Source organism: Oryctolagus cuniculus, chromosome 8 (genome assembly GCF_964237555.1).
Source record: "Oryctolagus cuniculus chromosome 8, mOryCun1.1, whole genome shotgun sequence".
Taxonomy (NCBI): Eukaryota; Metazoa; Chordata; class Mammalia; order Lagomorpha; family Leporidae; genus Oryctolagus; species Oryctolagus cuniculus.
Window position 1 is genome coordinate 46,400,139 of NC_091439.1, and position 27,247 is coordinate 46,427,385.

Below are 27,247 nucleotides of genomic sequence, written 5' to 3' on the forward strand. Positions count from 1 at the left end.
CAGGGCTTTAACCTGCTGCGCCACAGTGCCGGCCCCTGTAGGGCCATCTTCTGCTGCTTACCCAGGTGCATTAGCAGGGAGCAGGATCAAAGTGGAGCAGCCGGGTCTCGAAATGGCACCCATATTAGGATGCCAGTATTAGATGGAGGTTTAACCTACTAAGCCACAATGCTGGCCCACTAATCTTATTTTCTTTATCATATAATTATTTATGTAAATCTTTTATTTTTTATTAAGTGGGGAATTACTTCAGGAGAAACAAAAATTAAGCAAACAAAAAACCAGGTTCTGCCATGATTTAATTTTCAGGGACAGTAAGGTGGAGTTTATAACCTTCAGTGCCGTGGTGATTGAGTGAATGGTATCCATTAAGTGTGAGCCAAGAGGAGCCTGATCATGACTCTGGGGTCAGTGAGATGCTACCTTAGAGAGGAACATTTTAGAGCCTCCTTAATACCATTTCCATCAGTTCTCAAATCTACAATTCCTCATGTTTTAAAATTTATAATCGAAATATCTTATTAACAAAAGTCTTAGCATTTTGTTTTGTTCATTTGGAAGCTTCAGTCTCTTGGAATCGATGGGATTTTAGAGTTAAATATGCTACTGGGGCCGGCATTGCAGCATGGCAGGTAGAGCCACCGCCAGCAGTGCCGGCATCCCATTGGGGCACCGGTTAGAGTCCTGGCTGCTCCACTTTCCATCTAGCTCTCTGCTGGGGCCTGGGAAAGCAGTGGAGGATGGCCCAAGTCCTTGGGCCCCTGCATCCATATGTGGGAGACCAGGAAGAAGCTCCTGTCTCCTGGCTTCAGATTGGCATAGCTCCGGCCATTGCAGCCATCTGGGGAGTGAACCAGAGGATGAAAGACCTCCCTCTCTCTCTGCCTCTCCTTCTCTCTCTGTGTAACTCTCACTTTCAAATAAGTAAATAAATCTTTTTAAAAAATATGCTATTTATGTTTCATTTCGTGATCCTAAGCTTAGTCAGATTTTGTAGACACTTGATAATACAGTCTTATGATATATGCCCATCGATTTATTCCCTTGTGATCAGGTACGAGAAGGGCATTTGAAAGTGTCCTCAGCATCAAATTCTCATTGAATAAAAGCCTTAAACAATAATAAATAAAATGCTGTTTTTAAGAAAGAAGGAAAATAGTAAGTGGAAACTCTAGATAGCCTGTTACTTTGGGTTTGTTGTTTGGGATATCTGAAAATGACACCCAAGTTTGAAGCACAGATGATTTTTGGAGTGATTCTTTGTTCGGTGTAGGTAGCATTGTTATTGGTATGGTGGTAAGGGCAGGAATATGGGAGTCTGGTGAAATTAGGTACATACATTGGCTCTATTAATTCTAATATGACCTTGAAAATTCTATTTAACTTTCTTGAGCCTTATTTCTTACATAAAATATTATAATAAATCATTTAAGTTCACTTAGCTGTTTATAAATAAGCTGATATATGATCTAATAGTTACTGTTTTATCATCTTTATCATATTAGTATTATTTGCTTTATGATATTTCTACATGGAAAGTCGTGTATATTTTAAATTGATAATCATTGATTTGGGGTGTCCATTGTGTACAGGGGGGGAAAGGAAAATATGAAAACTTCAGGTAATTTGCATTTACCTGAAGTGTATTTGGTTAGGAGAAATATTATCAAACCCTTTCAGTGATTCTCACAGCATGAGTGATATAAGGAGAAGGAAACTGCTATAGACTCCACAATTTATGTTCCTCTGTAAGTGGGAAAAGAGTTATTTGTTTGCATTTTAAAGTAATGTTATATGATATATGCCACTGTTTTCTCTTTTTGCTATTCAAATTATAAGTACCCATATGTATTTGTAGTGGTTTTGATTTTTCATAGGATATTTAATGGGCATTTGCTGGAATAATCCCCCCTCTCCACTCTCCTATCTTTTCAGCCTATTCCTATTCATCTTTCAGATTTCTGTTCAAAAGTCACTTCTCAGAGGAGTTCTCTCTCCCCTCAACACCCTGTAGCTGCCCTCACCTCATGTATCACAGTTTGCAGTTTCATATTTATGTATTTGGTTAATGTCTTCTACTAGGATCCACGAGGATAGGGACCTTGCCTGACTTTTCTTACTGTTGCATCCTCAGGACCTAAAATAACATCTGAAATGTTTTTGTGCTGAACAAATTTGAATATTGTATTTTTATTGCCAGATATTATTTCTCTCTGGGATTATTGAGTTTTTTTTTTTTTAATTTATTTATTTATTCGTATGGCAGAGTCACAGAGAGAGAGGAGAGACACAGAAAATGAGATCTCTCTGCTGGTTCGCTCTCCAAATGGCCGCAATGACCAGAGCAAGGCCAGACCAAAGTTAGGAGCTGAGAATTTCTTCCAGGCCTCCCACATGGGTGCAGGGGCCCACAGACTTGTAATCAGGCTGTGGCTTAACCTCCTGCACCACAACACTGGCCCCGAAACTATAGAGTTTTGATGCCACATGACTTGATGAGGTTTTTTACCATGGTGCTCTATGCTCAAACATTTACTGAACAGCTACCTTGTGTGAAAAAGCTATCTCTGATACTGTCTGTGGAATTGCAAAGTAAATGAGAAGGAATTGGATTCCAGGAGCCAAGCTAGGGCTAAGGGCTTGCATTTCAGAATAATTTCTTTATCCAGGCTCGGCCATTTACTTGAGTTTCCATTTTTTTCTATCAGTGAAAATATTTTATTTCCTACACATATGTTCTCATGAAAAATACCCATTCAGGGACTCATTGCAAATTATTCTTGCTTTTGGTATTACGAGCAGATAAAAACAGCTGTGCTGACTTGAATAACAGTTGTTTAAGGAATTTCCTGGTTGGTAAAATTCCTTATACGTTTAGCTCAGGTTTCACTCTTACTCTGCACGCCCTTTCTCCAACAATGTTTATTTCTATCAGTATCTTCTCATGTTGTGAAAGTATATAGTGTGTTTGTGTGTGTGTGTGTGTGTGTGTGTGTATGTGTGTATTTATGTGTGGGGATGCATGCACAATATATGTATAGAGAGAGAATTAAAAATCTTTAAAATGTTGTTATTCATTGTTTGGGAAAACAAGGTTATCGCTAACTTTCTTGAAAATATTCCTGTAAAATACAGAGGCAGCAGAAAAGTCATGGTATAAAATATAGTATATGCAGATATCCTGGAGCTCCTCTACTACAAAGATTTTTTTCCTTAATCCTAAACTGAGCTATGGACGTAAACTGAAGTGTATGTGGAGATGAGATTTAAATTTATTTTTGTTTACTACATCCCAAAATCTGTTGAAGAGCTTTTGAGAAGCTTTTCATTTAAATACTTCAAGCATACAAATTTTATGTACTTATTTATTTTTATTTTTTGACAGGCAGAGTTAGACAGTGAGAGAGAGAGAGAGAGACAGAGAGAAAGGTCTTCCTTTGCCGTTGGTTCACCCCTCAATGGCTGCTGCAGCCGGCGCACCACGCTGATCCGAAGCCAGGAGCCAGGTGCTTCCTCCTGGTCTCCCATGTGGGTGCAGGGCCCAAGCACTTGGGCCATCCTCCACTGTACTCCCGGGCCACAGCAGAGAGCTGGACTGGAAGAGGAGCAACCAGGACAGAATCCAACGCCCCGACCAGGACTAGAACCTGGTGTGCCGGCGCTGCTTGGTGGAGGATTAGCCTATTGAGCCATGGCGCCGGCTCCCTCAAGCATACAATTTTAACGTATTTAAATGTATTGCTTCCTTTTTATAGGAAAATGTATGTTGGCTTGTATTTATCAGTGTTTATTATTATTTGGTATCTTAAGAAGTCATATTCTCATTCCACTTTGTTTCTGATATGTTCTAAATATATATATATTTCTCGTGAGGCTTTCAAATAGTTTTTAAATTAAAGTTTTTTCAGAGTTTTCTTTTAAACCTGTTCTTAACTCTGACAGATCACTTTTGGCTGTTTGTGCAAGACAGATTAACTCGGGCTGGCACCGCGGCTCACTTGGCTAATCCTCTGCCTGCAGCGCTGGCACCCCGGGTTCTAGTCCCGGCTGGGGTGCTGGATTCTGTCCTGGTTGCTTCTCTTCCAGTCCAGCTCTCTGCTGTGGCCTGGGAAGGCAGTGGAGGATGGCCCAAGTGCTTGAGCCCTGCACCCGCATGGGAGACCAGGAGGAAGCACCTGACTCCTGGCTTTGGATCAGCACAGCGCGCCAGCCGCAGCGACCATTTTGGGGGTGAACCAACGGAAAAGGAAGACCTTTCTCTCTGTCTCTTTCTCTCTCTAACTCTGCCTGTCAAAAAAAAAAAAAAAAGATTAACTCATAAAAGACCAAATACTACATCACTGGAAGTGTCCCAAGCAGTGCACCAGGGAGGATTAGTCACCAATATTGACATTGATAGCAGAGTGGACTGCATGACTCTTAGGGCCCTTCTGAAAGCAATTTGTCAAAAAAGTTTCTGCTTCTATAGTTATCTACTCTGAAAACAGAAATGATAATTTGATTTGACTCCAGTACATTTCTTTACAGAGTATTTTATGATTGTATATTTACACCTAGGGTTTTAGCAGTGGATTACTCACCTTTTTGCTGTAATCTGAACAATAATTTTGACATTGTTATTTGACTTGGTAGTTTATAACATGTCTGTTTTAAAGGATTATTAATATATTTATTCTACATGTTTCAAAAAGGATTTACAAATAAGCCATTCATTCAATTCAGAGAATATTTATTATTCCCCCAGTATGTGGGGAAATATGTCAGCGAACAAAGCAAAGATCCCTGCCATGGTGGAGCTTACCTTCTCACTGGACAGAAACAAGGTGGTATATATGCTAAGATTCCCTAATGTTGTGGAGGAAGAATGAAACAGTAGAGCAGGATGATGGTGGATGAACTGCTTTGGAGGAAGTACAGTGTATATCTGATTAAATCAGGTGTTCAGGGTAGGTCTGCTTGAGAAGGTGTTGTTTAGATAGAGAGCCTTGCATACATCAACAGTCTTTGGAAGATGTTTCAAAGCCATATAAAGAAGTAAGAGAAATAGAAGGAATACTTGGGCTGGCTTGTAATTCTTTCAGAGAGAAAAGGGAGTTTGCCTCTCAGCTTATTATTTTTAATCTTATCCACTTTAGATTGTTTCATAGCTTTTCTTTGAGGAACAGAAAGCTACCAATTATTCTGTTATGGAAGGAACAGATTTGAGTCAGAGTTTGAGTCCTAATACTAAATTATATTTTTATTATCTACAGAACAGTGTGTGTTATTGTAGCAACTAAATATGTCTTCTGAAAGTGGCCTGTAATTATAAACAAAATATAATTCTCCTTTAGGGATAAGAGTAAAATTATCATAGGTCAAGGGTTATGAGAATTGTAGAGAAATGTCCCTCAACTATAAAATGCCTGAATATCACAGCTCCTTGTGGGAGTGTGTTACTCCAAAATTTCCAACATCTGTTCCAGCAAGAAAAATAGTGCTGATCTTTGCAAATGTTTTTGAAAGATGGTCAGCAGAACCCAATCCTAAAAGACCACTTACTGCTGAAGCATTGTTACCTGTCATTTATACTGCAGTCATGAGCCAGGGTTGCCATTCAAAAAAACTGATATTCAAGTGTGCTTTTAACTGTACTGGTATTTATTTTCCCTTTGAAGCTGGGGGTGCCTGCTCAACGGGCAGTAACCCTCTCGTAGACTTCAGCATATAGTCCGATGTGGCCGTCCCACCAGAAAGCCCTCCTGGCACTAGAGGACTGGGCAGAATGGTCACAGTTGTGTTTGCATTAAGACACTTTCAAGAGGGGTCTCAAGTAGCATAGTCATTTGTGCATATTTGGAAATAAACTTAGCACATTAGGGTTTATCGCACCCAGGCATTCTGTGATCAGAGAACTGGCTGATAGCCTCAAGTCTAAAGATGATTTCTATATTTTCCTTCAGTCCTTCAACTTTTCCCTCCCTCCTCCTTTTCCTTTCTTTCTTTCTTGTTAGCCACTGAACAAAGCCTTATTGAGAATTTATTGCTTATACCCTGGACATCAGTGTAAACCTGAAGGTTCCATACTGCTGTTAAGGTGTGAAGATTCACAGGAAAAAAAAAAAAAGTAGCTCACAATTATTAAAGCATCTTTTGAATTTATTTAGGAAATACACTTGAGTTTTGTGAATCAAGTAGAATACAGGAAATGATGAAACAGAAATTCTAAAATCTCTTGTAATTATAAAACATAGTATAAAATTTTCTAATTTATAAATAGATTCCAAAATTTGCTTATAAATTTCCAAAATTTTCCCAAGGATGTTGTTTAGTGAATTGTGAAATCTCTTACCTATCTTCTATCAGAATTGCTATGTAGTGACAACAGATTTGCAGTAGGAGTGTGGGGTGTGCATGTGTGTGTATATTTATTTGAGTCTGTCTTAAACCTACCCTAGGTCAGGATACTACCCTGCCTGAAGGCTTTCTACAAAATGACTCCAACCTTCCTGTTTCTCTCCCTTCTCAGCTGACCTAGGTTACTTTATTTTATTTTACATTTAATACTTTCTTTTAAAAATATATTTATTTATTTGGAAGTCAGAGTTACACAGAGACAAGAGAGGCAGAGAGAGAGAGAGAAAGAGGTCTTCCATTCGATGGTTCACTCCCCAATTGACTGCAACGGACAGAGCTACACTGTTCCAAAGCTAGGAGCCAAGAGCCTCTTCCAGGTCTCCCACGTGGGTGCAGGGGCACAAGGACTTGAGCCATCCTCCACTGCTTTCCCAGGTCACAGCAGAGAGCTGGATCAGAAGTGGAGCAGCAGGGTTTCGAATTGGCGCACATATGGGATGCCAGTGCCTCAGGCCGCTGCGCCACAGTGCTGGCCCCCTAGGTTACTTTAGGTTACTTGCCTACTAACCACCAACATTGTTTGGGCTTCTCTTCCTCTTATGCTGTCCTCACTTAATAAAATCCACCCCCTCCCCCAACTCCACACACATCATAACTGCCCGTCTTGTCCTTGAATGAAGCCTTTCTGGACCCCCTCCCTACCCATGATCTCTTCTATTTTTGCCTTTTGCTTTAGCACCTATTGGACATTTCCCTGAACTTATGACAATATTTTTGTGGGTACCTCAATAACATTTTGTTTGTTTATTAAAAAACTTCTGGCTAATAACTCACACAATAATACAACTGGCTACCACACAATACCTGGATCTGGGAATCATGGATTTGGGAATTTAGCAGTAGTTCCAAAAAGTTAAGTAAGGTGATGAGTGTTATCAGGCACAAAGTAATGTGGGAACCCGTGGCAAATACCTATGTCTTCTGTAAGTGGCCTGTAATTAGACAACAGGGTAAGAATCACTCTTAAGGACAAAAGGGTCTCCAGCAACCAGTCATAGATACAGTCCTGCATTACTTAAGGACTTTGAGAAATTGGGGACAAGAGTGGGATAACCTGCATATTGTAACAGGAGGCGGAAGAAGGGAAATATTGGGTTAATGCTGGGAAATTAGAGGGGGAGTATCCAAGGAGTTACTTTTCTAAGGTTTTCTATTTTCTTTGTGAAGAAGAGTACAAAGCATCTGCTAAAGGAAGTGGAGCCTAGCTTATGTGGAGGGTCCAATAGAGTTACAAAGGTATAAAGTGAATAAGAGTGAGCGATGACAGGAAACACTTAGAATGACTACCAGGGAACACTGAGGGCTTGATTCAGTTGCAGATCATGAAGAAATTGTACCCTTCTGTAAAACTACATGCTTTTCTACAGAAGTGATCTTGAAATAGCTTTCTTAAAAAAAAAAAAAAAAGTTATTTAGAGTGAAGCCGAAAGCTAGGAATTCCATCTAGGTCTCCTGGTCTCCTACATGGGTGGTCAAGACTGAAGTACTTGGACCATCATCATCCTCAGGAGCATTAGCTTGAAGCTGGGTGGGAAACAGAGGAGCTACTGGTTTCTGATATGGGATGTAAATGTCTCATGTGACAGCTTAACCTGCTGGGCTATAACATGCCCCTGCAAGCAATTTCTTGTATGGATAACAAAAAGAAAGTAAGTAGTTTGAATAAATGAATGAGAATTCAAGTGACAGCTCTTCAGTTCATTGTACAGGTCACTTCTCACACTGACTTTCTATTTCTTGTGAACAATGTGGATGGGAGTCCCCACTATCAGGCGCCTTAACATCAGGTTGAGAGTTTGTAACTGAAAGTGTCTTCAAGTACAAATCACTAAATAGCTCATACTTAGAATCTTACATATGTGAATTCTGAATCAGTAAAAATTTTCAGAATTTTCAATGCTGAGTATACAAAAACCAAAAAAACTAACTTCCCAATTAAAGAGATGTTCAAGTCTAATATAAATCTAGGTATAATTATAATGGAATAATTAATATCTGTACATAGAGTGTCTAGCAGCATTGTTGAAAATCTCTTAATTGCCTCTACCTGACTAGCAAGAGGATAATTTTCTAGAAATATAAAACACAGTTTAGACTCAGAATAGCCAATTAAAAACACTTTACAAAAGATTTATTTATGTTATTTGAAAGGCAGAGTTACAAAGAGAGAGACAGAGATCTTCCATCTGCTGGTTCACTCCCCAAATGGCCACAATGGTTGGGGCTGGGCCAGGCCAAAGCCATGAGCCAGAAGCTTCATCCAGGTCTCATATGTGGGTTTCAGGCCCACATACTTGGGCCATCTTCCGCTGCCTCCAGCCTTGCATCTGGGAGCTGGATTGGAAGTGGAGCAACTGGGACTTGAACTGGTGCATGTATAGGATGCTGGCTTGCAGGCGGTGGCTTAACCTGCTGCACTACAATGAGCCCCCAAAAACATTTTTGAAAAATATAAATGTATGTCTAAAATTAATAAAATACATTTAGTATCTTATTAATAAGCTCTGTTTCTTTTTAGAAGATACTGAACATGATCTTTGAAAAGCACTCAAAAAATACTGTTCTTCCATTTCACGTTTGTTGTTTTATTGATTTTATTATCTTATTTGAAAGGCAGAGCCAGAGACGCAGATCTCTTTGCTTATTCCCTCCTCAAATGTCCACAACAGTTAAGGCGGAGTCAGGCCAAAGGCAGGGACCTGGAACTCAACCCCAGTCTTCCGCATAGGTGGCAGGGACCCAACTACTTGAGCCATTATCTGCTGCCTCCCAGGGTGCACATTAGCAGAAAGCTGGAATCAGAAGCGGAACCAGGACTTCAGCTCAGACACTCCTGTGTGGGATATGGGAATCTCAAGTAGCATCTTAACCACTCTGCCAAATACCCACTTCCACTTGTTACTTTAAAAAGTCAAACAAAACAATATTGCCCTCTAGAAAGTACATATATAGCAAGTAAGGTATCGAGCTTTGCATTTTCTGTGCTTATTGGCTGAGTGTCATAAATGCTAACACTAAATATAGAAGACCCATGCAAGCTGCTTCTCATTTTCTCTTTCCTATGGAAATGCCTTTTAATACGTGCAGTTGATATCAGCGCTCTTGCCTTTAGCTTCTGGGTGTAATCCCCTGGGAATCCGACTCCACTGGTCTTCCAGCATGCCTGATAGTCTGAATGTTTAACATTTTTAGTGGGTAGCTGTACATCACAGGTTCTGGATTATCTTTTCACATACCCCTTCCATGCTTCTACTTATAACCTACTATTAATCCAAATTACCGCCTGATCTCCCCTTGAGGTGGTTCCAAAAAATAAGCAGCACTCCAAATCCCAAGTAGCTGTGTGCCAAAATCCTACTGAGTACGAAAAACCATTGCTGCCAGCGAGAGAGATTTACAGGGAGTTCCTGGGGAGTGTAGTCTCAGGCTGGATGTGGTCCTTCCAGGGGGAGGATGTGTCACCGTTTGGCAGGCCTTCTCACTTTGAATCCTCTCATCTACCCTAGGTCCCAATATAGGCAAAACTTTCTCTCTTGTAGCTAGTAATTGCGAAGCCGGAAGATTTCCTTCTGGCGTTAGGAGCACAGATCACTGGGGACAATGGCAAAGTTCCAGGACACTGATTACTTTCCCGGAGACCTCTATTGAAGGAGAAAAGAAAGGGGAAGAGAAGTGTACATTGAAAATTGGGGATATAAATATATATAAATTAGGAAATAAGCTTTAAAAATGGAGAAGCAGGCAATTAAAGATAGTGTGTGTGTGTGTTCGTGTGTGTGTGTATGTGTTAGAACTTATGTGAACTTCCAAAATAAGTGGCCAGTGGGCAAATGTGAGAAGAAAAGATAGGTAATGGGCAGTTTCACTCACAATATCCTGGATAGAGAAAGGCAAATGAACCACAACTAATTTAGGGTGTTCCTGAGATGTGGGATTTGACTCTTCCATCTCTTCTTCATCATCATTGCTGACTGTTATTTGATGTTCTACCAGGAAGGTGGATTTTTGCTTGAGAAAATCATGTCTCCGTCATGGTGACTGCTGAGTACCTCAACACAGCGAGCTTCCCTCCCTTTTGCTTTGTTATTTTTGTACCAGTTGTCATTGTGGAGAGCAGGAGGGGTGCTGGCAGTGGGAGCAGAAACTTCCTGGTGTGCTTCGCTGCCCAGGAGGTCTGTGGTCTGCTTGTTGTCCTTGGGACTGCCTATCCCAACAGTACTTCTGTTTTCCTACATTATAGTCAAGGAAAAGTCCACAGAGGATTAGAGACTTAAAAAATAAAAATAAGTTTTTCTTGGCTATTATGTTAGTACACTTGATACATTAATTGTAATGAAATAACTGTAATTTCTGTATAATTTAGATATAAAATAGCCTGAGCAGCATGTTTAACTTCATTTTGTTTCACCCACAAATATTTTTAAGCCCTTATAAAGTACTTTTTAAAGAAAAGCTTAGATTTCTTAATTTTGTGATGCTGTAAGTTTGGTTAAGTGTTATTATACTGCCTGCCAAAATTATACTTTAAAAAAGTGTTGTTACATTTAAAATGAATATAATATTATTACCTCAGATGTTGTATTACCAGCTGATTTAAATTACACAGCATTGTTTTAATTTTTAGTTGCATAGTGCCACCTACTGGAACTATGCTATAAAACACCATCATTTTTTTTTCTTTCCAGAAATGGTATTTAGTCGCTTTCTGTAATTCAACACTTTCCTAAAAGAGTAAATCTATAGCCAGACTCATATATTCAGATTTTTCTCCATAATATGGATGCTAAAACAAAAAATATATAACCTGCAAACTTTATAAAAAATTTGTTATGATGGATTTTTCTACATTGTGCTTCATTTTCTTTGAGCATCTGCTTTTGTTTAGGAAATACAATTTGTGAAAAGTTTTAATATCACTTGTCTGAGCTAAAAAGAGCTTTAGTAAATGATCTTGTCACAAGTATTCTTTCTACCCTTACCCTGTTCTCTTAGCTGCATGTGTGTGTGCTTGTTTATTTACTGTCTTTCTATTCCACTACATTATAAGCCTCCAAAGGGAAGCAGTATGCTCATGTCCTACTGTACACCTGTTAAGGTTACTAGTGAGAATGGTAGAAATACTTGAAATCTGAAATATATTAAAATAAGGACACTTTTAAGAATTATGTTAGTAGAAACATTGATTCTTTGTCATGTCTACTTCTTTAATGTGGAAAAATAACCAAAAGGTGTTTTGTTTTTATATTATTGATAGCATTTTTAACACTGAACCTCATTTCTTTGTGAATTATATTCTTGCTTGTGGTCCAGAATTGATCCCATGGCATTATATATACACAAAAAGACAGCACATTTGATTCCGTTTAAGTATTTAAATTAAAAGTAGACCATAGGCCAGCGCTATGGCGCAGCAGGTTAAGGCCCTGGCCTGAAGTGGCAGCATCCCATATGGGCGCCGGTTCGTGTCCTGGCTGCTCCTCTTCCGATCTGGCTCTCTGCTGTGGCCTAGGAAAGCAGTGAAGGATGGCCCAAGTCCTTGGGCCCCTACATCCGCGTGTGAGACCTGGAGGAAGCTCCTGGCTCCTGGCTTTGGATCAGTGTAGCTCCGGCCGTTGCAGCCAATTGGGGAGTGAACCATCGGATGGAGGACCTCTCTCTCTCTCTGCTGCTCCTCTCTCTGTGTAACTCTGACTTTCAAATAAATAAATAAATCTTTTAAAAAATAAGTAGACCAATTTACTATTTGACATTCCCCCATTAATCCAGATATTCAAGGAAAAGATTAAAATTAGGCTCTGTCCTCTCTTTCCTCAGCTTTCCCCTCATTTTCATATTGTATAAACTCAAGCCACCCAGGGCCAGAACCAAGGATTGCCACATGAGGATTTTTTAGAGTCAGTCTCTCCATATTTCATTTTTTCATTTAGGAGAAGAAAGAAAAAGAAAGAACAGAGAGGGGTGTACTAGTGGTGAAAGATATAAATAAATATTTAAAAATCTGAAAATATTTCTGAAGTAAATATGACATACTGCCCTTGCTGAGGGGAAAAGAAAAACTTAGCAGTTTTTTTTGGCAAGTTGATACTTTTTTTTTTCAAAGGCTGTATACACTAAGATTAAACTCAGAAAAAAAACCTGAGATTAGCTATTTATGAGCTCATGCACACTACTGTAGAGCAGATAAGCAGACATTTGGAGGGAGCAAAGAGAAATCTCTGATGCATTTTAGCATGGCCTGAGAGAGCTGAAACAAGGCAGTGTAATTGAGAAACTCTTGCCCTGTTGCCTGAAAATAAAATGTAAACAGTTAAAAAGCTTTTAACATTCTTTACTGTCACCTCAATTGCCTGAAGACCTTACTTACCTATCCATCATCTGGTTTCCAAAAAAGTGGAAATAGAAAAAATGTAAGTGTATTTAATAGCCCAGATACAGTCATGACTTGAATCCATTTATTGCTAGACATTCAGTTTCAGATCTGCAAGTTTGAATCTGCCAGGACTGGAATGCTTAGGTGTTAGTTGCTGACAATTTCACAGTAATTTTGGGCTGGGCTTGCCTTTGAGCAAATCATACCAGTAAAAATAAGGTCAAATTTCTTCCCATTACATCTGGCTTGTCTAGCAAATAATTGGATCACATTTTGTTCTGTCAGGAAGTTGCTGATAGCCCTTGAACTCTTTGAAAGGCATGAGAGAAGTAAACTTAGCTGGAGTGAATTCAAAGTGCAGATTTTCTTCCTATGTTAATTTCAGAGAGATCTCTTGAACTCAAAAGCCCAGGCTGTAGAGCAGAACAGTGTCTGGATCCATGAATGATCATTGGACTTTCCATGTAGAAGAAGCTGCCTGCTCAGGACATTTTTGCTGTCTTTAACTTACTCTCCCAATCTTCCATTCAGTGTCCTAAGGATCTCTCATGTGTACCTGTGTCTTTTTTTTTCCTTCTTGTCCCCTCAGATTATTTCTTGTTAACTACTAAACAGAATCAACATTTGTCACTCCATGCCTTTGCAACAAAAAGTTTAGGGGAAAGAGCATTATATGAGTCAATGTATGATTTTTTGTGAATATACATTTAAATTCTTTGCATGTTTAGAAGTCTACTCTGCCTATCAGAATCTTCTGAAAAGTAGCTTTTCTGTCTTTGAGATCATTTTTACAATAGCATTTTACAGTAACTGACAAGTTGGTTAGCTTTCAGGAACTCAAGCCTGTGTTCACATTTCTCCTATTAAAGATAGTCTCTCCTGTGCTGAGTGGTTTTGAGAGGACAGATCGTTCTAGATAGAAATGATAACAGCAGTTGCCTAGAAATGATCACAGCAGTTACCTTTGTCCAGCCATTTTGTACCTGGCAGAATGTCCTACATTACACACATTCGTCATTTAATGTTTATCACAAACCATGGGACACCAAAGCTATGCTTGTGCTGTGGATCAGAAAAGACCATAAACAAGAAAATCCAGTCTATCTCCCGGCTTGCTTAAGGCAAGAGATAGGGAGAGAGGGCAATGCAGGGGCACTGAGGAGATATATTTATCTATATCTTTTTATTTTTTGTTATTGTGCTCAATCTGTATTTTTCTGTCTGAGATTTCACACAGCTTTCTGAAACCTCAGCAGGCATTTGGTTTTCACACTGAACTTCTGAGCAAGGACAAACAGCAGGTCTCATTTTTCTCCTCCCCTCCCCTCCCCTCTCCTCTCCTTTCCTCTCCTCTCCTCTCCTCTTCGATTTACTTTATGTATTGAAAGGCAATATAGAGAAAGAGAGGGAGAGAGAGAGATCTTCTATCTGCTGGTTCACTACTCAAATAGCTGCAGTGGCCAAGAGCTGGACCAGACCAGAGCCAGGTGCTTATTCCAGGTCTCCCACATGGTTGCAGGGCCCTGAGGACTTGGGCCATCTTCTGCCGCTTTCCCAGGTTCATCAGCAGCAAACTGGATCAGAACTGGAACAGCTGAAATGCCAGTGTCACAGGTGGTGGTTTACCCAGTGTGCCACAACGCTACCAGCCCCCAGTCTCAGTTTTCTAAGGGGGGAGCAGAAAACTACTGATGACTCCGTGCCACCCCACATTCTCTGCTCTTCAGGTCTCTGTTCTAAAGCAGTTTGCTTTATGTGCATCTTTCTTTTTAAAGAAAAATTTAATTGACATGCCAAACCCTGCAATTCTTAAACTTTTCTTAAAATCTTACCTTTAAGGAGATTTATAAAAACAAGTATCTTTGTGGTTTTATGCCAAAAGTTGGAGGAGTTGAAAATCAAGTCAGCTTTCAATGCTGAATTATTTCATTTTCAAGTTGTGAAAGATACACAGTGGTTTTTATGTATGTTTATGAGGAAGAAGCAATTGAATTATTTATTTTTACAGTTCTGGCAAAGCATACTCAGCCATGTTCTGAGTACTCTGAAACAGTTTTTCTCTGATAAAGTATCAGAAAAGGCAGAATCAGCCTCCTTGCCTAAATAAGTGAACATTATTGTATATTTTTTCAGATAGTTGTATTTTTGATGAAATATTTTGTGTATTTCAAGGGAACTATCTGAATAGAATACTGCTGTGCAAAATTAGAGCTTTTAAGATCAGACCCAATTCATTTCTTTATTGATAATCTAGGAACATGCTTAGCAAAGTACATAACGCAAAGTGTCCAGGGTGTTTTTCATGTAGGCATAATTAAGTGTTATTACTATCATTATATTTTCACACACATGTAGTTAGAGGTATACAAATAGATACAGATATGCATATGTTCCTATATGCTTATAAATGAGATATAAATTTGTTAGTTTTTGCTTGAGTATTTTGGACAGTATCTTTTTACTCTGAATTCACATGCTACCAATAGAGGCATTTTTTACTCTCCTGGTGAATGCCGAAGTTAAGAATTCCTTAATGAGTCCCATTAGAATACTTTTCAAATTTAACACCTAGATAATCTATACCCACATATTCATTTAATTTCATTTGCTTTTCCTAGACTCCCCTCTACTTGGTGAATCACGGAGAGACTGGGCCAGTGAGATGCAACAGGTGCAAGGCCTACATGTGCCCGTTTATGCAGTTCATTGAAGGAGGAAGGAGATACCAGTGTGGATTTTGCAACTGTGTGAATGATGGTAAGTGGTGCCATCAGATGTTTGTTGTGAGAACTCTCTATTAGATAAAGTATATCATACCATACTTCTTAGCTGACAAAAAACAATATTTTTTTGAGATACAGCAATACCTTCATGTTTATAATTTCCCTAGAAGGAAACCAACTAGAACTTTTAACTATTTGAGCCCCCTGTGGAAACTAAAAAGAAGGCAACAATAATTTATTTCCCAATTTCTTTCCAAAAAGCCTTCAGTTGGAGGAGGAAAGAGATTTTTACCGTTTGTGTTTAGAGTTGATAAATCTGAAAGATAAGGCTGGCTTTGTGGCACAGTGGCTTAAGATGTCACTCATGATGCCACCATCCCTTATGGGTACTGATTCAGGGCTTGGCTGTTCCACTCCTAATGCAGCTTCCTGCTAATGTGTCTGGAAAGGCAACAGAAGATGGCTCAAGTACTTGGTCCCCTGCTACCCATGTGGGAGACCTGGATGAAGCTCCTGGCTCCTGGCTTCGTCCTGGCTCAATCTCAATCTCTCTCTGTCTCTCTCTCTCTGTGTGTGTACCTCTGTCTCTGTAATTATGCCTTTCAAATAAATAAGCAAATCTTTTTAAAAAAAGAAACCTGAAAAGCTTTTCCTCTGTCATCCTTCCTTAGGGTCGTTATTATTATTATTTTTTAACAGGCAGAGTTAGACAGCGAGAGAGAGAGAGAGAGACGGAGAGAAAGGTCTTCCTTTTCCATTGGTTCACTCCCGCAATGGCCGCTACAGCCGGCGTGCTGCACCGATCCGAAGCCAGGAGCCAGGTGTTCCTCCTGGTCTCCCATGCGGGTGCAGGGCCTAAGCACTTGGGCCATCCTCCACTGCCTGCCCGGGCCATAGCAAAGAGCTGGACTGGAAGAGGGGCAACCGACACAGAATCTGGTGCCCCAACCGGGACTAGAACCCGGGATTCTGGTGCCACAGGTGGAGGATTAGCCTAGTGAGCCGTGGCGCCGGCCAGGGTCATTCTTAAATATGAGTTCATTGATATTTAGGAAAAGTTCAGGATAACGAAGATATTTAACACTTATATAGATTTTCCCTCTCTGATATAAATATTGAATTATTTAAGAAAGAAGGGCCATTATCATAAAGAGCTTTCCCATATTCATTATATTTTAAGCTTTCATTCCAGGAAGAATTCATTGATACTGAAAAATACTATAAACTGGCTCAAAGTGTTCTCACATTTATGACACTTATATCTGTATATTTTTAATTCTTTGATGTTAAATAAGACATGCTGAGACTGAGAACATTTCCACATTCATTTACATTTGTAGATTTTGGTTATTTTGAACCAGGTGGGTTATTAGAGTAAGTATCCTAAGAGCTTTCCCTGGGTCCTTATCATTGTAGACTAGCTTCCCTTTGGGTAATTAGATCTGAGGAGTCCATAGCACTCTTTTCTGTCTGTAAGCCTTATCTCCCAAGGATGCTGGCTATTACCAGTGGCATCTGAGCTTGGGCCCGACTTTCTGCCTGTGTCACTGTATTCACAGCATCCTGGCTCTATGAACTTTCTCTGTTGGAAAAGCACCGTTTGTCTCCTTGTTTGCTTGCCCCCTCATCACACATGGTACATAACTTTAGCCAGCTTCAAATGCCAGAGCCTGGCATCGTGAGTCTTCCTCATGAAGTCCTATGGCTAGATCTTAAAATTGCCTTGCTGTGTTGTTGAATCACCAGTGTGCAGCCTCATCCCAAAGACTGTAGCCCTCTTGGAATGTCTCTTTCCTTTGCCAACTGCAATGTTTACTCAGAGCAAATTGTACATCCTCATAACAGCAGATTCTCTTAGTTCTGTACCCTTAGTTGACTTTCTGAGAAAGATCTTATGCATCTCTTGTTCTTGTTGAAATCTGCAGCCATATTCTTGGCTATCACTCAGTGAGTGTTGGGATGTAGATTTCAGAAACCCCTTTGTGCTTCAACAAATCTACCATCTCCTCAGTGTTTTCACCCAAGCCCTCAGCTTTTTTAGGAAAGTGATCAGGAGTTTATCCAGCATGTAAAATTGAAGGATCTTCAATTGGCTCCATTTCCCTGGCCTCACAACTGAAGTGTCAGCTCAGGGCATTAATAGGCCCTGCCACTTCCTAGTAAAGAAAAACCACTCAGAACTCTTATACCCTACACAACAGATCCCATTCCTCTGGTTATCCACTCCTAGGAGGCTGCCTTGCTCATTTTCTAGTTCTTATTTATACTAGGCTCAAATATTTGTCTCATACTGTAAGGCTGCCAAATTCCCTTAGATTTACGTATTCTTCCTTTAGGTTTAATGAAGACAGAGTTTTATTGGAGTTAAGAAGAACCCAGCAGGCTTTGTCATGTGATTTACTCATTTCCCTGCAGAGTGTCCAGAGATTAACCAGTAGGAAGCTTACCATGTTAGAAGGCACGTAGTGGGGCCAGTGCTATGGCAAAGTAGACTAAGCCTCCACCTGCAGCGCTTAGTCATCCCATATGGAGACTGGTTCGTGTCCCACCAGTTCCTCTTCTGATCCAGCTCTCTGCTTGTGGCCTGGGAAAGCAGTGGAGAATGACCCAAATACTTGGGCCCCTCAGTGTGGGAGACCCGGAGGAAGCGCCTGGCTCCTGGCTTTGGATAGGCCCAGCTCCAGCCATTGTGGCCTTTTTGGGAATGAACCAGAGGATGGAAGACCTTTCTGTCTCTCCCTTCCCTGTCTGTAACTCTACCTCTCAATGAATAAATAAAATCTTAAAAAAAAAAAAAGAAAAGAAAAAAGTAGGCACACAGGAAGATAGGAGTTATATGGCAGTGCCTAATCTTGAAATTTGGGCTTATAAAGATGGCAGATAATTTTAAATGCTAATGGATATAAATTAATTTTAAAGGGAAAAATTCTCGTAGTACATGTTGTTGTGTGAATGTGGATGAATTATAGGTCATACTCTGTAGAAACTGCTGCACCTTAAGACAGCTAGGCAATCATCCTCCATCTCAGCTAACTCGAACAGAAGAGCAGTTTAAGGCTTTCATTGTTTGCTTAATTGAGCCGAGACTGTCAGTTTCCATTTCTTTGATCTTTTCAAGACACTGATTGTTTCAGGTTCAGAGATCCATATGTACATACAAAATCATAAAGCTTTCTTCAAAAGAAATGGCCGATATATAGTAAGAACATAGAAAATCAAGCCTCAGTGATTAGGAAAGGAAAGTCTCACCTAAGAAAATAGTCCTATTGTAATCCTCATGCCAGTTTTACAGTTAAGAATAGTGAATACTGAGTTGTTGATTTAAAAACAAAACTAATTTCTTCAGTGTTTTCTACAAATAGAAATGTTCTTTACAAATACTTGAAGCCGTGACATTGCTAGTTTTTCTAAATACTTGTATTGGCAGTGGTTTCATAGCCAGCCCCATTAATCTCAAGGCAACAGGAGTTCATTTTCACAGAGATACCAGGCCATATTTGTCCAAGTGTTCAGTATGTGACTCATAAGTGTTCCTGGGCTTTTGGATGACTTCCAGGTCTTTGCCAGAACTAACCTTCTTAGACATTTGAATCAAATTAGAGTTCCTCAGCTAAGATCTTAGTGGTGTAGTCTTTCCCTAATACAGCAATCCTCTCCACACTTAAACCCAAACATTAAAAGATTACCATGCAGGGATGGGCATTTGTCCTAGTGGTTCAGGTGACCAACATCCCATTTCAGAGTGCTTGGGTTTGATTCCTAGTTCCAGCTCCCAATGCCAGTTCCTGCCAATGCAGACCCTGATTCAAGTAGCTGGATCCCTACCAGGAAACTTGGGCTAAATTACCAGCTCCTGGCTCCAGCATGAGCCCAGCCCTGGCTGTTGAGGGCATTTGGGTAGTAAACCAGTGAATGTGAGAATTCTCTCTCTCTCTTCCCCTCTCCCCCTCCCCCTTCCCATTCTCCCCTCCCCCCCATCTCTGTCAAAATTAATAAAAGTTTCTAAAATTACATGTAAACTCCCCATGGCTAAAGACATCTTTTTTTTTTTTTTTTTTTTTGACAGGCAGAGTGGATAGTGAGAGAGACAGAGAGAAAGGTTTTCCTTTTGCCGTTGGTTCACCCTCCAATGGCCGCCACGGCTGGCGCGCTGTGGCCGGCGCACCACGCTGATCCGAAGCCAGGAGCCAGGTGCTTCTCCTGGTCTCCCATGGGGTGCAGGGCCCAAACACTTGGGCCATCCTCCACTGCCTTCCTGGGCCACAGCAGAGAGCTGGCCTGGAAGTGGGGCAACTGGGACAGAATCCGGCGCCCCGACCGGGACTAGAACCCGGTGTGCTGGCGCCGCTAGGTGGAGGATTAGCCCATTGAGCCGCGGTGCTGGCCTAAAGACATCTCTTAATTAAAACATAAACATATTATTGTTAATAGTATAGCCCAAGAAATTGAAGTTTATTTTTATTAAATATATTGAAAATTCAAATAGTTAGAAAATTCAGAATTGTTTTAAAAATAAATTGTGACAATTTGAGTTTTGACATTAATGAAAACACCAGTAGTTTCATCCCATTTCTGTAGAATGATCCAAATCATATATGTTTTAGTCACCAAAACTTGTAGAAGGGTGAAGAGTTTTTTCAGAAACCATTTTACTTTCCGAATTATGTTTTCAAAATAGAGGATATTAGAATATACTACATTCCAACTTTAAAATATTTTTTCTTATACTAACTCCTTTTTCCCATAATAAATTTTGAGAATGTTTAAAACTGTTTCTGTTTATGAAAAAAAAAGATTTCTTTTCCTGTTTTGTTTTTATTAGTTCCACCATTCTATTTCCAACATCTGGACCACATTGGAAGAAGACTGGACCACTATGAGAAGCCAGAGTTATCTCTAGGATCTTATGAATATGTTGCTACTTTGGATTACTGCAGAGTAAGTGCTCCCAGGACTTCAAATGTTTATACATGAATGTCAAATTCAGCTGAGTAACTTTCATATGTAAAGAACTAAATCTCAACTCCTAGACAAAGCATTTCGGTGATGTTGTGGGGATGGAGAAATGGCTAAAAAACAGATCAAACCTTCTAGGTTAGTGACCTGGTTGACCTGCCAAACCATCCACTGGAGTGGTTGTTTGTAAAAACTGAAATATGGTGTCAAAATTAGGATATAATAAATAAACTATACTGGCTTCCTAATGCAACAGCCCTGTGTAGTATCTTTGCCTCTTTTTTTTTTTTTTTTTTTTTTTTTTTTTTTTTTTTTTTTTGGTTAGTGATCTTAGTAAAACTTGCCTTCTAAGGCAGAAACTCAACCAAAGTGATCAGTAGGACTTAGCTACATTTGTGTTCCTCCTTTCTCCATTGCAGTTGTTAACCATAATAGCCCGGGACCTGGTTTCTGATTTCTTTTTTTTTTTTTTTTTTTTTTTTTTTTTTGACAGGCAGAGTGGACAGTGAGAGAGAGAGACAGAGAGAGAAAGGTCTTCCTTTGCCGCTGGTTCACCCTCCAATGGCCGCCGCTGCAGCCGGCGCACCGCGCTGATCCTGGCAGGAGCCAGGAGCCAGGTGCTTTTCCTGGTCTCCCATGGGGTGCAGGGCCCAAGCACCTGGGCCATCCTCCACTGCACTCCCTGGCCATAGCAGAGAGCTGGCCTGGAAGAGGGGCAACCGGGACAGAATCCGGCGCCCCAACCGGGACTAGAACCCGGTGTGCCGGCGCCGCAAGGTGGAGGATTAGCCTATTGAGCCACGGCGCCGGCTCGGTTTCTGATTTCTAAGCCCAAAAATTTGACCATGTGACTCCTCTTACTACCTCCCACACACCTCTATTATTTTCTAAAAAGTAAGTTAAAAAAATAATTTTCCTTATAAGGCCATTAACTATTAGACTCCAACCTACTATCTCAATTGTGTATCTTCAACTGTGTACAACACGCATTCCAAACTCATTAACCCTATGCCAACTCCTTACCTATATATAAGGTGTTCTTTCAATGATATTCTTTTCACTTTGTTAAACCTAAGCATACCCCAACTTGTAAACTCCTTACTCTATGAAGCCTGGCTGAAATTTTATTGCGTGGGTAGGCACAACTTTCTCTGTCTTCATCAAAGTAGTTCCTTATTACAACTTCTGTTTTCCCATGGAATTTCATCTATAACTCTTTTAACACATATGCTATGGAATTTGTTATTTTTAATATTTCCTTATTCATTTATTTGAAAGGCAGAGTGGCACAAAAAAGGGAAAGACACAGAAAGAGATCCCACCTGCTAGTTCATACTCAAATGGCTGCAAGCCTGGGCCAGGCTGAAGCCAGGAACTAGGAATTCCCTCCTGGTTTCCCATATGTGTGAAAGGGGCCCAACTGCTTGGACCATCTTCTGCTACATTTCCAGGCACACTAGCAGAAGCTGGATTAGAAGTGCAGTGACCAGGACTCAAAACTTGTGCTCTGATAGGGAATGCCTGCATCACAAGAGAAAACTTAACTCTGTGCCACAACGCAGCATTCCACACCATGGAATTCAAATCTTGGTGCTTATCTGCTCTCTTTATAGATTCTGGTATCCTTGAAGCCCCTGTGTTAATGACATTTACCACAGTGTCAGGCACTAGGTAGGCAGATCAACATATACAGAATGAATAAATTTATGGGTGTGTTACAATTTTTTTAAAATTTATTTGACAGGTAGAATTATAGACAGTGAGAGAGAGAGACATAAAGGTCTTCCTTCCATTGGTTCATTCCCCAAAAGGCCGCAACAGCTGGTGCTGTGCCAGTCCGAAGCCAGGAGTCAGGTGCTTCCTCCTGGTCTCCCATGTGGGTGCAGGGGCCCAAGCACTTGGGCCATCCTTCACTGCCCTCCTGGGCCACAGCAGAGAGCTGGACTGGAAGAGGAGCAACTGGGACTGGAACCCAGCACCCATATGGGATGGCAGTGCTGCAGGCGGAGGATTAACCAAGTGAGCCACGGCGTCAGCCCTGGTATTACTATTTTTTTAAAAGATTTATTTATTTGAAAGGCAGAGTTTCAGAGAGGCAGAGACAGAGAAAGAGAGAGGTCTTCCGTCTGCTGGTTTACCCTCCAGATGGCCACAATGGCTAGAAATGTGCCTATCTGAAGACAGAAACCAGGAGTTTCTTTTGGGTCTTCCATGAGAGTGCAGGGGCACAAGGACTTGGGCCATTTTCCACTGCTTTCCCAGACCATAACAGAGGGCTGGAGCAGCCAGGATTCGAACTGGTACCCATATGGGATACTAGCACTGCAGACATCTGCTTTACCTGCTATGCCACAGCATTGGCCCCTATTACTATTTTCAACACTGACCATTCTCTTTTGTCTATGTCATGGTGACAGTGTCGTCATTATGATTACTCGCAGAGTTTTGAACTTCTCAGTGACTTGAAAAATCATATTTTCTGTGGTTGGCATTCTTGCTTAGTGCATAGAGCTGCCACCTGTAATGCTGGAATCCCATGTCTGTGCCCGTTTGTATCCTGGCTCCACTTCCTATCCAGCTCCCTGCTGATGGTCTGAGAAAAGCAGCAGAGGATGGCCCAAGTGCTTGGGCCCCTGCTATGGGAGACCTGGAAGAAGTTCCTGGGTCCTGGCTGTTGGGGCCATCTGGGGAGTGAACCAGCAGGTGGAAGATTTCTTTCTATCTCTCTTTCTCTGTAACTCTTTCAAATAAAATTAAAAAAAAAAAAGAAAATTACATTTTCTTGGGTATGAATTCAGCATTCAGCTTATATCTAAAGTACCTGGTGTAGAATTGAAGAAACAGTGTAATCTATTTAGTGTTGTTGTGTATGATTAGTTCTATAGTTTTGATTTGAACCAGTTATTCAAGGAAATTGTGCTTTAATATAATATTTGAATGTATTTTAAGAAAAATAAGAGCATGTTTGGTATAAATGCTGTATTTGAGGCAAAAAAGCATGCTCAGAAGTACGATAAAGCTTGGTTAGGACTTTTGTTCCTTCCTCCTATTCTTTGAAGGAGACTCATTAGGCAAACATATGCACTTGCTGTTCTAATTAAATATATAAAGTCATTGAAACTAGTTGTGGGAAATTTTTTCACTGATCTTTTCAACCATAGCATAAATCTAACCATGCTTTGAGTTTTCAATTCTTTGCCAAAAGGCTATATTATCTAGATTTTATGCTATTTTTAGTAAAAACTTAGGCAGAGAGTCAAATCTGTTTCTTGGAACAAAAGTCTTCATTTCTTCAAACACTGTTATCTGGAAATACTCTAGAAGTCTAATTGATGGGGAATCTTACCCAGCAGGCAAAAAACCAAACAAAGTTGTACATCTTGAGAGTTTTTGGTAAGCTTAATCTCCTTTTTATTATTCCAAATAGGGCTCATAATTACTATAAATACCTTCAAATTTAATTATAATTTAAAATATCAATAAGGTATAATAATCAGTTGGCTTAGGGATTTGGAGGATGAAAAAGAACTTATTCAATTTGTATGTGTATATTGACACCATACACGCCAAAGGGAGAATGACAAAATCACATTTTCCCCTATTCTTTTTAGTTTTTCTTAATGCCAATTTTAGATAATAAAACTAACATATTGAACACTTACCACGCGTCAGGATCTATGCTAAGTGCTCTCTGTGTATTGTATCATTTAGTTCTTCCAGTGAACCCATGTAGTGAGTGCCACCATTATAGGAGGAACTCAGTCTTAGAGAGCTTAAGAAATGAGTGGGGCTGGCGCTGGCTCACTAGGCTAATCCTCTGCCTGTGGCACCGGTACCTTGGCTAGTCCCTGTTGGGGCGCCGGATTCTGTCCCGGTTGCTCCTCTTCCAGTCCAGCTCTCTGCTGTGGCCTGGGAGGGCAGTGGAGGATGGTCCAAGTCCTTGGGCCCTGCACCCGCATGGGAGACCAGGAGGAGGCACCTGGCTCCTGGCTTGGGATCTGTGCAGCACTGGCTGTGATGGCCATTTTGGGGGTGAACCAACGGAAGGAAGACCTTTCTCTCTGTGTCTCTCTCTCTCACTGTCTAACTCTGCCTGTCAAAAAAAAAAAAAAAAAATGAGTGGGCTTGGGGCCGGTGCTATGGCACAGAGGGTTAACATCCTGCCCTGAAGCTCCGTCATCCCATGTGGATGCCAGTTCTAGTCCTGGCTGCTTCTCTTATGGTCCAGCTCTCTGCTATGGCCTGGGAAAGCAGTGGAAGATGGCCCAAGTCCTTGGGTCCCTGCACCTGCGTGGGAGACCCAGAAGAAGCTCCTGGCTTCTGGCTTTGGATCAGCACAACTCTGGCCGTTGCAGCTATTTGGGAGTAAACCATCGGATGGAAGATCTCTCTCTCTGCCTCTCTTCTTTCTGTCTAACTCTGTCTTTCAAATAAATAAATATTTTTTTTAAAAAAAGAAATGGGTGGGCTCTGGCCAGACAGAAAGTGATACTTATATGGCAACAGGACCCCTATTTCCTTTCAGTACACTGTGAATATTTCCTTTCAGTACATTGTGAATATTTAGGTGACTATTTGCAAAATCACTGTGGAGTTTCCTTGGGGGAAAAAAAAAAACCTTAAATTTTGTCATGTAATTGAGGCTTTATGGAATATATGTACATATAAAGTGTACCTAAAATAATAAAATGTTATATCAAATCAGCCTCTTTTTTCTGAATAAAAATGTAGTTTATTTGATTAATTTTAATTCCCTTTGACATTCACTGGATGCCTGACATGTCCAAGGCAATTGTCTGTGCTTTGAGGGCCACTAGAATTAGCAAGAAGATAAGCCTGCTAACAATGTATTTACCAAGCACAGGCTTGGTAAGAAACATGCATTTGTTATGATACAAGCTCAAATATGATAAGTACTTCAGGAGTAGAATAATCAGAGTGCCATAAGAAAACAGGATGGGAAAGTCTTTAAAGAAGAGTGACACTTGAGTGGATCTATGCATGAGTAGGGGACTCACAAGTGGAAATGGGAAGGGAGAACTGAACAGTGAGCAGAAAGTTTCACAAAGATACCAGCAACTTACTCCGGTTTCTTCCGTGGTTGAAGAGGTAGATGAGTGATGTCAACCTAGTGTAAGGACTAGGATAATTGGAAAGTACATGAGGGGTCTTAAGAAAGTTGGTGGAGGGCTGGGCAATTTAAGTATTTAAGACACAGGTTAAGAAACCTACATCCCATATTGGAGTTCTAGGTTTAATTCCTAGCTGTAGCTGCTCGCTGCAGCTTCCTGCTATTGTGGACCCTGGAAAGCAGCAGTGATGGCTCAAGTGATTGGGATACCTGCAGAAATCCCATACGGGAGACCTAGATTATGTTCCTGGATCCCAGCTTTGGCCCCTGGCCCAACCCAGAGCTGTTACGGACATTTTGGGGGCTTGAACCAGTGGATGGGAGCAGCTGTGTGTGTGCTCATTTTCCCTGTGTCCCCCCGCCCATTTCTCTGTCTCTCAAGTAAAAGGCCATGGAAGATGCATATTAAGAAACAAAGCTATTCATGGATTTCCAATTTTTTAAAAATGCTTATTTATTTGAAAGGCAGAGCAACGGGGCGGGCGGGGCGGGGGGCGGGAGGGAGAGAGGGAAGGAGGGAGAGAGATTCAGTGGTTCTTTCCAGAAATTGCTGCAACAGCCAGAGCTGAGCCAGACTGAGGCCAGGAGCCAGGAACTCTCATCTGGGTCTCCCACATGGGTGCAGGGGCCCAAGCACTTCAGCCATCATCCACTACCTTCTCAGGTATATTAGCAGGGAGCTGGATTGGAAGTAGAACAGCTGGGACTCAAATTGGAGCTCTAATATGGGATACTGATGGCTTAATTTGCTGTGCCACAGCACAGGCCCTGATTCCTAAATTTTTGTACCAGAATAAGCTTATCATTTAACTCCATTTTTCCATAAGCTTTTGGAGGTGCCTTCATATTCCTCCTTCCCCTAGAATCTGCTTAAACTCAAATATTTTTAAAAACACTGTGCCAAAACACTGTGCCCCCCCCCCCCCCACCTTTTAGACTTATTGGGATCAGTGCTACAGCATAGTGGGTTAAGCCACCACCTTCAGTGCTGGTTCAAGTCCTGGCTACTCTGCTTCCCATCTAGCTCCCTACTAATGCACTAGGGAGAGCAGTGGGAGATGACCCAAATGGTTGAGCCCCTGTCACTCACATGGCAGACCCAGGAGAAACTTCTGGCTCCAGCTTGGCTCAGCCCTGGCCACTGCTGCCATCTAAGGAGTGAACCAGTGGATGGAAGATCTCTCTCTGTCTTTCCAGTAAATGAAATCTAGTCCCAGCTGTTGTGGCTATTTGGGGAGTGAACCAATGGATGGAATATCTCTCACAGTGTGTATCTCTCCTTCTCTCTCAGTAACTTTGACTTTCAAAATAAATAAACAAATATTTAAAAAACTAAATATGAATAGCTTGAAGGCTTCAAACATAAAGATCAGTGAGAAGGAAATGTTGATTATCCTGATATAATCAGTGCACATTGTGTAGACATATGTTGAACTATCAAACTGTGCCCTAAATATGTATAATTAATTGTTAACAATAAGTGAAATAAGAATGCATGAGGAAAGAAAGAAAATATTCAGTGGATAAATGGTAATGCTAAACTAAGGAGAAAATACAGGAATAGATTGTTCACAAAGGTTTTGGTTTAATAAATAGAAATGATTATTTTCATTTAGTGTAAATCAGCATGAATCTATGTTCTGAATTAGTTTAGGTGAGAATCAGGAATGA

The 27,247-nt window shown here is 40.6% G+C and overlaps 1 protein-coding gene across 2 annotated transcripts in view; it reads left to right on the top strand.

Moving 5' to 3' along the window:
* The window catches only part of SEC24D (SEC24 homolog D, COPII coat complex component), a 144,354-nt gene that overhangs the window by 69,023 nt on the left and 48,084 nt on the right, over nt 1–27,247 (top strand). For both annotated transcript variants that reach the window (XM_051819806.2, XM_051819805.2), the window contains exons 9-10: nt 15,385–15,523; nt 20,312–20,427. In XM_051819806.2, the coding sequence (XP_051675766.1) occupies nt 15,385–15,523; nt 20,312–20,427 (255 nt within the window). The remainder of the gene's footprint in view (nt 1–15,384; nt 15,524–20,311; nt 20,428–27,247) is intronic.